The following is a 16,657-nucleotide window of genomic DNA, read 5'->3' on the forward strand; positions in this document are numbered from 1 at the left end:
AAGTAGTTGTTAATGTAACTTTTAGAATTCTATTTGTTTTTCAAATGAATAACTGATAAATACTTCATGTGTACTCTAAATGTCATTCATTTTTCTAAGAACGTGGCATGTATTAGCTCACTTGCTTCTCACAATGTCCCTGTGAGATTGGTGGCATTACTTCCATTTTATAGGTGAGGAAATTGTGAGAGATGAAGTTAATTGCCCACAGATGCAAAACTACCAGTTCCTACGTGTAGGAACTATAAATTTATCCCAGGTTGTCCAATAAATTACTATGCTTAATACCACTGTTGCTGATTTCAGTATCATTGCAATTAATAACAACTACTGAACTATACTTTTAAGTCATATTGCATGATCTGAATACTACAGAATTGCGAATTGAAATAAAATTGTTCTTGAATTCAATTCTAGAAGAAACATAGTAGATACTGATAACCATTAGGAATTAAATGCAAGATTTTTTTCCCTCTAAAACATTGCTTTGTAAGTTTCAGAATACCTTAACGGTAATATACAGCTTTGTTATCAGTGCAAAAGAACAATATGAGAAACTTTTCAAGTTGCATGAAAATATGGAAAAGTTATACCAGAGTGTAATGGGATACTATGCCATTGACGTGAAGAAGGTGTCCGTGGAAGACTTTTTTACTGACTTGAGTAACTTCAGAACTTCATTCATGGTATGTTGAAACTTCTAATTTGTTTTTTAAAACATATTGTTTATGCTTTCTTTTCCATTGTTATTTTTATTTCATTGCTTCTTTCCATTCTTCTTGCCTCCAGTAAAACTTACCTTTTCTAATGATGAAAGTTGGCTTTAAAATTTTTAGATTTTAAATCTGCTGAAAAAGGTGTGTTCTTTTTGGCCTTCCCAACATTAAGCTATAATCAGAAATTTGATTGAAAAAGTGACATAATCTGAAGTTTTCCATAAAGACTCCCCTCCTGGCTGATTACAGAGCACTTTTTAATAAGTTTTTGGCTAGAAATTTGTTTCTTTATACTTAAGATCAATTTGTATTTTTGTGGTATAATTTTACCAAATTCTGTGTAGCTCTTATGAAGCTTTTTTCCCCTTTTCTTTTCTTAATGCATTGTACAATAAGCTACCTGTGATTTGCCTTTGAATGGATTTCACATTCCTAGGGTTTCTTTTAGATACTTTAGTAGGGAGGTCAGGTCTTTGATGTGGAATCCTTTCATTTAGGCATTAAAAAGATCTTTTCAAAAGTATTAGCTGATTAGATGTGGAAAAAAATATACATATTAAGAGTGAGAAAGCGTTGTTGCCTCCCTAAGGAAACTGGCGATACATTTCTACAATGAAAAATTGTTATTCTTAATAGATGAGTAAGTCAGTTCTGTATTTCAGCAAATGTATGTGGAGATTAAAAAGTTTTGAAGCTTAAAGAAAGGTTGAATTTAAAGAACTGGTTTTTTTTTCATCTCTGAAATTTTTGCTGAATTTATTGGACTTTGTTATATTCACTTAGTTCTGATTAGATAATCTTTTAATAAAAATTCAATATTTTAAAAGAAAACTAATGTATAATATATACACATTTGCTCAGAACTTGTTTTTCCACAGATTCACAGTGGTTCTTTATTTTTTCACCTCCAGAAATGAATTTGATTATTAAAGATATTTATTGTGTGCTTTTATCTGTATTATATAATTTTTGTGATGTCTTAGTAACATTTCTTAATAGAAGTAGCAAAGGCTTTGCAGTCTGAGAGAACAAAGTTTGGATTCTGTGCCAGTTATGTGACTGTGACACTGTTTAACATTCCTGAGACTCTGTTTCCTGTATGTCTAAAAGGATATTAATTTCTTTCTCGTAATAGAGTTGAAATGTTTAGTAAGGTAATGTATCCTAGGCATAATAGCTCTTAGCACATGGTATAGGCTTAAAGAGTTAACTAAGAGAGTCTGAGGTATTGAAACCCAGTTGTATTCCAAAGAAAGTACTGGCCCTTGACTGGCTTCTGCGGCATCACCTCTAATCCTTGGAACTGTCCTGCCTGATGAGGGTGTCTTTGTGTGCCTGATAATTTATGCTTAAAATGTGATTTATGGTGAACACCTGTTTCTGTTTCCTGGCGCCCTGTGCTATCCTGTCCATTTGTCTTTTGTTGGTGACTAAGTAGCTGAGGTTAGTCATGTAGGGGAGGTGTGTCTACATGACTGACATTCCCCTTAAAACAAACTGCACATGAAGGTTTGGGAGAAATTCCCTGGTTAGCAAAACTTCATAAACGTTGTACATTATTGCTGATATAATGAAATGCCACTATAGGAGATGACAGCTGTGATTTTAATCTGTGCCCTTTCACCATCATAACCTGTAACAAGGAATAGAACAGCTTCTCTAAGTTCTCTGAATCTTTCCAATAAATTATCATAGCTAAATGTGGTCATATGACCTTCGGACAATAATGCATAAATGACATCCGTATGTATAAATTGCATTTATGAAATAATACCCAGTATATATTAAAAAGTGTCTATCAACTAGACATAAGACACTGCCATAAGAACACTGACATTGGAGGGTTTCCTAATGAGACCAAGTCCATTAGTGTTTGTCAGTTATCAAACTGGGATTTTAATCCAGATTCAATGGCAAATTTCCTAAGACTGGGTAGTATTACAGGGCTTTTGGTTTTTGGTGGCTAACTTGGGGTTTCCATGACTCAGTGGTAGAAAGAGGAAGAAAGTAAAATATTTGAATGGAAAAGGATTCAAAAAACATTTTTGATCAAAATACTTTATAGAGAAGGTTTCTTTAGGCTAACTGTATGCATAAAGAAGACTGGGAGGAAAGTGATTATATCAAGGGAGTGAATTTTCCACACAAATTTTCTTTCCCTCCTTCCCTGCCAGTATGGTTATACTCCTTGAATTTTAGATAATATATCCTTTAAAAGATTACAGTGTCAACATTGGCAAAAACTATTGAAAAATATCTTGTTTTGTCAAAGTCTTCCAGTCCTTTAGGTTATTGTTTAATCTCTTGCGATTCTTTGAAAACCAGGTTAAATCACCTAGCCAGTATTAAAATATTAACAACATATATGGAACTTTAATAATGTTGAAGGACTTTGTAGAAATCCACATAAATATAATAAGCAAAGTTTCTCTTTTTACAAAAATACTGTTAAGATATGTTTACATTGTGTATTCTTGGTCATGAATGAGCAAATTTAACCATATAGTGGAGGTGCATTTTGTATTGCATAGAAGGAGTTAGAGCCACTGTCCTATTCCACACCTGCCCCATGTGGCATTTTCCATGAAATGTTTTCTCTCAAATTCAGGGCAAGTGGCTTGCTGTTCCCTTTGCCTAGAGCACTCCCTCCAAATTTGTCTGGGTAAATTGTCATACTTAACTATTCTCATTTCTAAATCTAGTAAGACCTTTCTATCTTATTTTCCTTGGTATCTCTAGTAAAATGCAGGGCATACATAGATAAAATTGTGTAGTAACAGATGTCCCCATCTATAAAGCAGTGACTGACTTCAATAGCAAAAACTTATAGTGCCAACCAAGTGCCAGGCGCTATCTTAATTCATTCAATCCTTAATTCATTTAATTCTTAATTTAATCCTTACATGCACCAGATGTGGTATTGTATAGCTATTTTCCCTATTTTGCAGAGGAGGAAACTGAAGCTTAGAGAGCTTGTGATTTGCCTGTTTACTTAGCAAGTGATAGAACTTAGATGCTAAGCCAGGGAGTTTCACTTCAGGCTATGCCATAGATAGGTGAATTTTACTGAGTCCTATTCAGTGTAGGAGTTACATTTAATAGGACTAACCTGAAATTTAACTACCCCTTATAAAACTTAGGCCACCTTCATTTTTAATTATTTAGTTTGTGGGTGATGTACCTGAAAATGTTTGTGCATTAGGATTGCTCAGAATTTTAGACTTAAGCAATTAAAAACTGTCTATTTTTATTCAAAGCCCTTTTGAATGAAAGGTTAAACCTTGAATTTATACAAGAGCCTAGTAATGTCATTAGATCTCATAACTATTTGGATAAAGCTACTCAGATTCCTTTTTTCTTTCTCTCTAAGAGTCTTTCAAATAGCTAAAGGAGAAACAGACTGCTGCCTCCAGCCATGTAGACCAAGGGGGAAAGTTTCATGATCTTGTAGCTTCCTGGGAGAAACAGCTGTTCATTGTGACAGCAGTTTAACTCACCCCTCTTCTGGTTGAGGATTCTCAATTGGGAATTAATTGGTTGCTGTTTTAGCCATCTACTGTAGGGACTATGCTAGTCCAGAGAGGTGTGTATATAGAATTATCTGCCAACTTTAAAGAAATAGTAAATAAGTTTTCATAGCTTTGTTTTTACTACCATCTTCAACAGGACAAAACTAAAACCGATGGCATTGTTTTTGGAGTGCTTGCTTTTTGCTAGACACTGTGCTGGGTGCTTTACATGGGTTTCTGGTGAACTAACTGGTGTGTAGCAAAAATCAGTACCTTTGCAGACTGGCTGTGAAGGTAATAGGAATTTGGGTTTGTGGGGTTGCCCTGTTCCAAAGCCTCTACTTTTTAAAAGTATGTTAGTTTCCAAGTATACTACTTCTCTGAGTTTGAAAATAAAGTCAAAATATAATTTTAAAAGTGTTTTTGATCAAAACAAAAGCAAAAACAGGGAATTTGGCCAAAGATAAACTAAATTTCCTCATTGTTTGATAGAACTTTGCTTACTCTGATGGGTTCATGCTAGGAGAATGTTTACAGGCCTGGTTCTGTTTCAAAGCATAAAATGTTTGCTTTTTAAATTAGAGGCTTATTAATATAAAGCCTTGTGGCTAGAGTGAGGTTTTATGTGAGGGCTGGAGAGTCAGCACCTCTCTGTAATAGACTTTTATTTCCTAGAGGACTCATGTGAAACATAGAATTCATATTGGAGGTACTTGGTGGAGATGTTTGACCTCACACTTTGGATCACTAATTGATGGTCTGCCAGGCATCAGTCTTCACCAAATGATGCTCATGCCTCTAGTCATCTAGTGTTGTATAGCAGTCTTTCTTGTTTTCTACTTCCACTTGTGCCTGGTTTCAAACTCATGTTTATAAGCCATTGACCAATGGACCTGTAAAAGCAATATCATGCTTTTATAGCATGAATTGTGCTCATTAAGAAATTGTTTTGACTCATTAGGACCACACTTTCTGTTCATGTTTGCCCTTTAAGCCCAAACCTAATTTTCATGTCATTCATGTCTCATGTGTCACTGTGCCTTGAAGTATAATGTATGTCCTGGTCTCACTTCCCATTTATACTCATAATATTAGAGAATTTTGCTCAAACTGCTTTTACACACACAGGCCTGAATTAAGTGGTTTCTTCTTCAACACTCATTTCTTACCCTGATGATACTTACTTTATTTAATCATTAAAAGGGTTTTGCTATTCTTTCTTTAACCATAACTGTTAACTCAGTTCAGCAGTGCTCTTCAGCAAATTTTAACTAATACCTTACTTATTTTGCATAACTTGTCATCTTAGAAAAGTGTTTGCAAATGCTCTCACCTCTTAGAGGACTTCTTGGTTATTCATCCTTTTATAGATAATGTATTTGAAACAATTTCCCATCAAATTATACTGATTAAGAATATGTCATTTTAGGCCTCCCCTGGTGGCACAGCGGTTGAGCGCTGGGCTGCGAAGCTGCCTGCAGCCTCTGCAGTGCTGGTTTGATCCCCAGCCACCGGGCGAGGGTCCCACATGGCGGGCAGACCTCTCCTGCCGCCCGCTGCACCCCTCAACAGTGTACTTCGTTGGTCTGCCTGTTCTGTTCCCTGCTCTGGCTCTGGTGAATTCTCTCACCCTCCCATGCTTCTGACTGTACCCAGTGCTTGTATAAAAAAATAAAAAAGAATATGTCATTTTTCCGTTTTAATTAGACATAACTGTTTTTCAGAACCTCTGTTTTACAATTTCATATATTCCCCTATAGAATTGGTATGATTTTGGGTTTGTGTAGCTTTTTTTCTGAACCCATGAACATTTTCAGTTGGGAATTTACCATTCTGAAGATTACTAGACATCCTTCTTTATTAATATTTTCTTAATCCCTGTGTATCTGGACACCCTGCTTTAGGGTTAAGTTTCAAGTTCAATGGAAAGCAATTCCTGTGTTACAAGGGATTACATGGGCAGACACAGAAAGTGGAACAGCTTTTTAACATGCTTTTTCTTTGTACCCAGGCTTTAGATATATGTGCTGAACTGTGCAGCTACTATTTTCTAGTTCATAAAGTCCAGTCTGTTCCTTCATAAACTTTCCCACGTATATACCTCCCATTTGAGTTATGTGTGATGACAGTCAAAGAGTAAAGGTTTTACTCTGATTTCTTTAAGTCTTTGGTGATTTATAAATATAGTCTACAATAAGCATCTCCTTCTGCTTTTAATAATAATGTTTAGCTATCTGCCTCACTTTTGAAAAAGCAGCAGTAACCTACAATGACCTAGTCTCATAAGGGAGATAAGACTGTGGGCCAAGGTATTTGACCTTACTCTGAGCCTCAGCATCCTATTAATAATATCATTTCTTTGTTTCTCTGGGATGTTACACTGGAAGATTAAATGACATAATGTACATTTTGAAACAAGTTAGTTTCCTACAAAGAATGTAAGTCATTTTCACCTTGGCCATCTCATTATGAACGAGATCAATATTTTAAGTATTATATCCTGTATTTTGTACTTCCATATAGAATACTTTGAACTAAGTAAATAGCTACATATTTTTATTGATAGTTTTGTGTTACATTATTTCTACATTTTCGTTAAAGTTATGTTTCATCCCGTTAAAGATTCGTTATTCATGCTGTTTGCAGTCTTTAAGTGGATTTTTGATTCATGCAATTGAAATACACTGTATCATGAACAAATATAAAATCAATAATAACACATTTAATCTTGCTGCATGTGTTGATCAAATGCAATTTATTCTTTTGCTGAATACTCAGACTAAAGGAGCTATTTCCCAAACAAAAATGAAATCATCCAATGAGAGAGTATTTCAGTCTAAAACATTTTGGATATATAAAGGACAGTTAGGACAAAACTCATTTTCCCAAATCTGTTAAATTACACAAATTTGATATTTTTCAATTCAAAATGTCATTTCTGATGACTACTATATAGACCAACGAGGTGATTAAGCATTTTGTATGTGCTGGCTGCTCTTAGACTGAGTAGTTAAATGTTATCAGAGAAAAAATCATTTTATAGTCCTGTGGCTGAATGTTAAGCCAACTTGCCTCATTATAGTAGTATTTTCTATTCTTGCTTATTTTGAACTTCAGTCTTCAAGCTTTTTACTTGCAGGTAAAAAGCTCCTAATCCAGGACCAAATATTCTTACCTATATGATTTTTCTTTTAAATTCTTATCATTTGCGGGTCTCCCTTGGTGGCGCAGCGGTTGAGCGCTGGGCTGCGAAGCTGCCTGCAGCCTCTGCAGTGTCGGTTCGATCCCTGACTGCTCCCCGGCCACCGGAGGAGGGTCCCACATGGCGCGCAGACCTCTCCTGCCGCCCGCTGCTCCCCTCAGCAGTGTACTTCTTCGTCAGTCTGCCTGTTCTGCTCCCCATTCTGGCTCTGGTGAATTCTCTCACCCTCCCACGCTTCTGACTGTACCCAGTGCTTGTATAAATAAATAAATTAATTTAAAAAAAAAATAAATTCTTATCATTTGCTATCTTTATTTAAGGAATTAAATCAATTCCACATGCTGAATATTTTAGGTTTGTAACCTTGAAAATAATTTAATTCTGGTAGTTTCCTTTAATCTTCAGACTTTAGGATTCTCACAATGAAAATACATCTAGATTAATTAGCTTTATTTTTCTCTTTACTGATAAGATTTATTCTTACTCTGTAGTTCTCAGTGGTAAAATAAATTCATTTGACTGACAGACTCTGCATGATCATGTGGTAATTTGTATTTTGTGTTTACATTTTCAGTATTTTGCCTGTACACTGATATGATACAGTGCAAAGAGACAACTGGGTTATTTTAATGCAATAATGGGAACAACATTTGATTGATTATGCAGAAAAAGAAAAAGAATTAGCTTAAATAAGTTTAAGCTAATTATTGAGAATATTGACCCATGTAATTGACAAGATGCTAAACTAGGCTACCACGAACAAAAATGATTCAAATGGCATATTCTTTGTACCTTGGATATACTGGTCTTCTGCTTGGAAGAATGAGAAGGAGGGGGAGAGGTAGAAGGAGAGAGAAACAAAGGAGACATTATTGGTTACTTTTTATGTAATTTTTTTTATATTGCCAAGTTCACATAGAATATTCTGGGGTTTTAGTTAGATGATTCCTTTGTCTAGTTGATTAGCAGTAACTTAAAATGCTGCCTTGTCTTAGAGCCTACCTTTAAGCACTATACTTGCTACCATCTTGTGTGCCTAGCTGCACCTTTATTTGGCAGGAAAATAGTTTCATAATATACCACTCTGGATGCAAGAGAGCACATTTAATAGAAAATTAAGTTCTATTTTGTGAAATCTATTATGAACATTTTATATTTTATTAAAGAACTTAATGAATAGATTGAAAAACCTCATTTATTTGGGAATTTTGCTAAGCGTTTGAAGGAATTGCAAACAAATCCTTAGCACAGTTATAAAGGGTCTGTAATGTTAAGTCCCAGATGGATTAATAAGTAATTGTATTGTTTCAGCTGAGTGTATGATAAAGAACAACTTAAAGATGAAGCAGTTTAGTCACCAAGACCTGTATATCCTTTGGAACAATCTCAAAGGATGTTTTCCCATTTTCATAAGTTTCATGGTATTATGAAGGTCAAATTATGACACCTTGTATTGAATGTTAAATGAATGTTAGAAAGATGAATTGTTTGGGTCAGTACATAATATATCATGGTCTCTATTCTCATTGAAAGTATTTTATTTATTGAATTTGGAAATACTAGAGAAATTGATTAATTCTTTAGGTTTAAAAAATGTTCATTCCTTTCCTAAAACTATGGTCATTAGGTGTTTCTAGAATGCTTTGTGTGGCTGAGTGTTGCTTTTTCTCAAGGTTAAGTAAACTAACAAAGCATTTTGTGAGTATGTTTTGGTCTCATACATTGTTATTTACTTTGGAGAAATAAGCCTGTTCTATCACATTACCTAACACCCACCTCTCTGGAAAGCACAGAGATTTAAATTCAGTTTTTCTAATCTCATTTTAGAGACTTGGCAATCAAAATTGAATACTTAGACAAGAAGAGAAGATTTTTAAAGTGAAAACTGTACTATAGTGATCCCTACTTACATAGCTTAATTATCCATTGATGTTGAACGACATATGTCCAAATGAGAAAACATTTATAAACCTTTCAACATTTATTTTACATGATAAAATAGTTTCCAACGTTAAGAAAATATATAGGATATCATACTATGTTGAAAAATATCAAATTAGTTGAACCATTTAAATGGAATAAGAATCAGAAATGGAGACGAAGTACAATCAAAAAGTATCTGTGGACTTCTACTCATGTTGTGTACTCTTGTGATTTATTACAGTTTTATCAATATTTTACAAAATAAGGCATATTTATAATATAATTATTCTTTAATATTTTTTGGTGGAGGCAATTTTACATTTTTTTTTTGGAAAATCTATTTTACTGTTGGGAAAATCTAGTAATTTTATCTCTGGGAAAGTTTTAATTTATCAGGAATATCTCATTTCAAATGCAAGCAATACTTTGGGGAAAAATACAAGGAAATAAACTTTTATTCTAGAACAAAATCTCATAAAACTATTACATATAGGGGGCCTCCCTGGTGGCGCAAGGGGTTAAGCACCACACTATGAAGCAGTCCGCAGCCTCTGCAGCAGGAGTTCCATCCCCGGCCAGCCAGGGAGCAACCCACATGGCGCAGCAGACCTCTCCTGTCTCGCCTGCTGCTCCCCTCAGCAATGTATTTCAGTCAGTCTGCCTGTTCTTTACCCTACTCTGTCTCTGGTGAATCCTCTCACCCCCTGCATCTCTGGCCTGTACCCCAGCTCTTGTATGTATAAATAAATCTTTTTAAAAAATTATTAGATTTAGAAGGATTAAAACATGTCTAACATACATGCATGCAGTATGTGTGTATATAAATTACATATAGAAATAAACTAAATCTTTAGCATAGTTAAATGTTTAGTAGTAAATAGTTAGACTAGAGGTCAAGAATACATCTTGTCTTCCACATTCAGTTCACCTCTGTATCTTCCTGGCCAAATAATCCAACTGTATTGGATTCATGCCTTGATATTACTTCCCATTAACTCAACCAAAGATCTTATTCCAACATCTCTGAATGGAAAGCATTTGTATTCTCACAGGAGTTAGAAAACAAGCAATCCCTCGTATGCTTGATAGATGCATGTATAATTGATGTAAGCTAGAAAGTGACTCCTTTTGAACTATTCTTGGACAAATAAGTGTGTGTTTGAGTCATTTGATTAAAGACATCAGTGAAAAAATATTAGAAATTATAATTTTGTAAATGACACTGTAAGAGAAGTAGAGAAAATACAGAGAGTAAATTTAACAAAAAGATGAATAAGATTTGACTGGGGAAAATTATAATGTTTTTATGAGAGAAAAAAACTAAGTTAATGGAGAACCACATCATATTCATAAATATTGTCAATATTGTAGAGATATTAATTCTCTCTAACTTAATCTGCAGAATCAGAGCAATTCTGTTGATAAATCCCAGTAGTTCTTTACAAAACCCTTATGAGTCTATTTAAAAGATAGATATGAGGACAAAGATCCAAAAATAGTGAAGCTATTTCTAAAGAAGAAAAGCTAGACATGTTGTAATAAAGACATTGTTATTTGTGCAAATGTGAATATATTGTCCAAATGGACTAAGGTCCAAAGCATTAACAGGTATATGACACATGAAAGAAGAGGTGATTTTGCAGATCAATGGAGAAAAGACAGGCTGGTTGTGAAAAGGTCAGGGTCAACTTGTGACAAAAAAGTAAGTTGGATCCCACCTCATACAATTCAAAAACAGTGACTTCATTTGAAGTATTACTAAAATGTGAACAATTTTTCATTGAAACTTTATTAAGAAAATACATAGAAATAGATGAATAGCTTTATGTCTTTGTGGTAGGGAGGAATTTCTTTAACAACTTATAAAATGTGCCAACAATACCTTATTTGTTTTTTGACTACATAAATTTAAGAACCGCTGTTTACTTAAAAATGAAGTACAATGACAGTTACAATTCATAATATTTATAAAACACAAAAAATAACAAAATATTAGTATCTAGAATATCATTAAGAAAATGATGAACCTAATGGAAGTGAATAAAATATGTAAATACGTATTTCACAAAATAGGAAATGCAGATGTTTTACAAGCATGAAAAGATACTTGAACTAATTAATAACCATAGAAATACAAGTTTAAAGCATGATGTGATATTATTATATAAATACCAAAAAGGTGGTAGAACATTTGATAATAGTTTTTGTGAGTGTTTGCTCTGTGATTATATGCTGGCGATAGGGATGTACATTGACACAACTGTATTGAAAACCATTATGTTATCTATCTAGTAAGAATGAAGATGATCCTCTTTGTCAGCTCCACTGCTATCTGGAGAGCAGTGACTTTCAAAGCATTTCACCATGACCCACGTTACCTTGCACCCAGCACTCTTAGGTATTTGTATTTTTAGAATACATACAGAAGTTTCAATATTATTTATCTTTTGCTTGTGTTAGCATCTAAAACTTTCTTTGCCTTTTCATTTAGAGTGACTAAATGAATTTTCTAAACAATAATAGAACCAAATAATGGTACCTACCATTAAAAAGCTCATAGACACAAGAAGACATACACAAAATATTTGTGTCTGTTTTGTTTATGATAGCCTGAAATTGGAAATAGCCCAAATCCCTCTGACCAGAGAATAAATAATAAAATGCAATGGTTATAAGTAATGAAAATGAAGTACAGATTATACATAGAAATGAGGATAAATCTTAGGAAGAAATTGAGTAAAAAAACAAGTTACAGCAGTTTTCAATAAAAGATGCAATTTTTGGGCATCCCCGGTGGCGCAGCAGTTGAGCGCTGGGTTGCAAAGCTACCTGCAGCCTCTGCAGTGCTGGTTCAATCCCCGGCTGCTCCCCGGCCACCCGAGGAGGGTCCCACATGGCATGCAGACCTCTCCTGCTGCCCGCTGTTCCCCTCAGCAGTGTACTTCAGTCCTTCTGCCTGCTCTGCTCCCTGCTCTGGTTCCAGTGAATTCTCTCACCCTCCCGCGGTTCTGACTGTACCCAGTGCTTGTATAAATAAATAAATAAATCTTTAAAAAAAAAAATGCAATTTTTTTTAAAAAACTCAAAGATAATGTTTATGATAACAGCCACAAGTTATAGAGGATTAAACTTTGCTAGACTCTTCCAGATTTTACATATGTACATGCATACATACATACAAACAGAAATACACTTAAAACACTTTTAAATAGGCTGGCTTAGTTCATTTTGGTTTCTCTGTTAAAATTATATGTTGTATATAATGCTATAATGTGTAAAATAGTTGGAGGAAACATAGAGGGGAAATTGGACTTTAAATTGGAAAATTGGATTTTAATTGTAAGCTCATAGTTTTTTTTTTTCCCACACACTTGCATATATATAACATGTTTGTATTTTTATATAGGTGTATGTGTTGATATACCTATGTATTTTTACATAGATATCTTAGAATCTGGTGTTTCTAAAAAAAGTAAGCCTTAGGAATTCAGGTAACTTATTGATTATGGCATTGAAATGAACTGTCAAAAATGTGACAAAAGTTTTAAAATCCTCTGGTCTTTGCTGTAGATGAGTAAACCTACAGATCTTTGAGATAACATGCAACAGGCTGAATCTGAGAAGTTCTACAAGCACTCAAAGAATTTCTTTAGGTATTGTATAGCTGAAACTAGTTAGTAACAAACCAATTTATTAGCCGATTGATAAAACAGAAAGCCAGGTCAAGAATAAGGTGATAAAAAAAGTCTTATAGCTGGTAATCTTTATATATGTCTCACCCTTAACTTTCTGCCTTCAATTTTAGAATTGAAGTAACTAAGAGACAATTGTATCTAAAATAATGGGTTCTCTATTTGGCGGGGTTTTTTTAGACTTCTTTTATTATCAATATTTAGAATAAAATAAAATTCCAAGTTCCTCATTGAAATGGCATATTAGTTTCAGACTAAATATCTATTTCTGTGCTGTCTGTTGATAGTTTGTCAGCTAAAATTCTTCTCCTAATAGTTATATTGTCAGAATAAGATATGTTTTAAATGAGATAGGCTTTTAAATGAAAATCAATAGTGCATTTTCCATAAAACAAAATAGCTTTACGAACTACTTCAGACCTTATTTCTAAATATAAACATTATTTTTATAGGTCCTAGGAAGTAATTTGGACTTTTTATTGCCCAATGGCATACTGAAAGGGTGTGACAATTATATCTGATGTGGCCTATTAAATGTTCTCATTGAAATGCACCAAGTCATTAAAATAGAAAACTCACATCAGAAAAGTTTATACTTTAATAAAGCTTCATAAATAAGCTACATGGCATATTTTAAAAAATCCCTTCCAGGTTCCTTTTAGTCATTTCTCTCAAGCAAGAGCAATCTCATGCACACACACACACACACACACACACACACACACACACACACTTATCTTTGAAGTCCGCCTTATTTTCTACTTTCATGTTGCCAATTCTAACCTTCCTAACTTGTATTGATTTTTATAGCAGCTGTTGTCTTATAGCTAGTGTTTATCTTACTATGCCATAATTTGAAACTACATGGCGGAAACAACATAGACTATAGCTAGTTTTCAAATCTTACCTCTTACTACTTCATCATAGTAAACAAATAATTACTCATTTTGTGCCAAAATGGAGAGTAGAGAATCCATTCTGAGAATTGGATGAAGTGAATATTAAAACACCTATTGTTGAATCTTATGTTTCATAGTTGAACAGCAATAATTAGTATTGATATATGTCATAAGCTGGGAAGAATCTGAGAATTTACCTATTGTCAACAGCAGGCTAACAAGTTAGCCCGCCATAATTATGTGAATGTTGGCAGAAGACACAAGTCTGTGGGGTCTGCAGTTGATTACTCACAGCAATAGCAGCAGTCAGACTACGCAATATTGTAGATTCTTTAGCCCAAATTCCCAGAGACCAATGTTTAGTGGGCCAGGTTTAAAACCTACATACAAAATAGTGGGGGCTACTGGGAGTAGAGCAGACTCTGGACCCATCTTTTTAAAGAGGTAGTAAGACTACCTAACCTTAGCCCTTTTCATTATATAAATAGCTCTGAAAAGACCCTTTGAAACAAAGGTGCTTGATTAATACTGGTATCTTGAAGTGTTTAGTCTTATAGTTTCTTGCTAAAAAATGTCCAATCCCCTTAAAACCTAATTTTACTTCTCTTCGCTTAGAAGACCCTAACTGATCAGGTATCGGGCATCTCACCTTATACCATTATTCTGACCATCTTGCTCTGAAACCCACCTATAGCCTTTGCCTTTGCCGTTTCCCAGATCATCACCTAGCTAGCTTCTTGACATTCAAAATTCTGCTTAAGCGAGTGAGATTTTTCTCTGACCACCTAATGTAAAGTAACTCCATAAGCATAAGCATTTATCACCCTTTTTGTCATAGTACTGTATTTATCAAACTTTTTATTGTTGGTTTTCTCTCTCTGCCTCCTGCCTTGCCCCTCTCACACAGAATATAAAGAATGTAAATCTGTTTTAGAGTCATACACATATATGTATAGTGTCCTTAGAAGAGTACCATTTAGTATTCAGGATCTCAGTATGGGATGGGTGATGGTTGAGTCAGTATTTACTCTATGCTCTTCTTCCTTTTTATCCTTGTGCTTTTAATTGTTTTGGTCAATAATATTAAAATTTATTTAATTTCTAATGAGGAATTTGTACTCTTGTGTAAAAAAAGAAAAATAGATTATTACAGTAAAAAAAAATTAAAGTCTACCACCAAATTATATGCCTACTTGTTATAGCTTAGCTTTGTGCTTTTTTATTTCATACTATTAGTGATACAGTAGCAACTAGATAACCTGTTTGGATTTATCACTACTGAGAATACAATCTCCTCTGATGCCATGCAGTTTGTTGACACTTAGAGACATTCGTGTTTTTTACCTGCTAATTCTTACTAATACCACACAGGATGATGCAACTACTTGATTTGTATACAATTTCGAAAAAAAAAAATTAATCACATTTCTTTTGAAATCTTGTGGCTCACGTGTTAATTCATTACAATGAATAGTAAGAGGTTCTGACTTTGAAATATCAAGTATTTCTTTAACCCATCCTTATGATACTTCTTTACATATGAGAGAAATTAAGTGATTATAATATCAAGTAGCCATTACAAAATTTCCGTTCTTTCATGTCTTCAAATATTTTGTTATACTCAGTAGTTTACTTAGAGTGTGGGAGACACTAATACATATGCTAGACACTCTTTTAGAAATATCTCTGTGTGTGAAAACTGTTTTGATTTGTAAATTAAATGCTTTTTTATTTTTAGTTTCTGTCTCCCTTCTCTAAGTTGATTCCACTAAGATGCAGGTGCTTTAACCATAACAGTTGTATTTATAGATACATAACATTTAGCAAGAGTTCCTATGCTTATCTTTTGAAAGACTGCTACTAATATAAGAAGTAACCCTTATCTAAAAGACACTTAATTACAGTTCTACACTTTAGTAATTTTCCATCTTCTTTGTGGAATCTGTTGTTGATTATTTTTCAAAATTTATTTGTAATAGCAAGCAATAAAGGAGAATGTCAAAAAAAGGGAAGCAGAGGAAAAGGAAAAACGTGCCAGGATAGCCAAAGAATTGGCAGAGAAAGAAAGACTTGAACGCCAGCAAAAGAAAAAGCGCTTATTAGAAATGAAGACTGGTGAGTACTCTCAAATTTTAGTATTTATACTACATATACATAAGTTTGATAATGGCTATTTTATTAGCAGTTTCTCATACTTCTGTGAAAAAGGAACATATGATCACTTCTGCAGTGAAACAATCTTTTGCTTTTCCCCATAGGTTTATTAACAAATAGTGTTTTCAGTCTGGCTTTGGTTCTAGGTGATTTAGTCCTCTGGTATATTCACATTTCTTTGACTGCTTTAAACCCACTTTGTAATATGAAGTAATAAATTAACATTTACTGGAAACTGGAAAATTCTGCAGGGCAAGTAATCTGACTCCTTCAACAAAATATTTTCAGGGGGGAAAAGGGATAAAAGGGAAATTTGAAATTTATGGGACATCTCAACCAAATGTAAGAAATGGAACTTTCGTATATTCTAATCCAAACAAGTAACTGTAGAAAAGCAGTCTGAAAATTTGAATACTCTTTGTCTTGTAGACATGACAGTATTGTGAATATGCTTTAAAGTATCTTTTAGGACTCATACTGAAATTTTACAGGGGAAAAGATATTATGTCTGTGATTTCCATCAAAATCATCCAGAATGAGTTGGAAGTAGGCAGGTGTGCAT

General features: G+C 33.9%; 1 protein-coding gene across 1 annotated transcript in view; it reads left to right on the forward strand.

The window, feature by feature from the left end:
- The window catches only part of DIAPH3 (diaphanous related formin 3), a 454,058-nt gene that overhangs the window by 291,267 nt on the left and 146,134 nt on the right, over positions 1–16,657 (forward strand). The window contains 2 exon segments of the mRNA XM_054701595.1: positions 521–686; positions 15,921–16,056. Coding sequence (XP_054557570.1) covers positions 521–686; positions 15,921–16,056 — 302 coding nt within the window.

This window comes from Talpa occidentalis, unplaced genomic scaffold (genome assembly GCF_014898055.3).
Source record: "Talpa occidentalis isolate TD23 unplaced genomic scaffold, MPIMG_talOcc4v2.1 talOcc4.5, whole genome shotgun sequence".
Taxonomy (NCBI): Eukaryota; Metazoa; Chordata; class Mammalia; order Eulipotyphla; family Talpidae; genus Talpa; species Talpa occidentalis.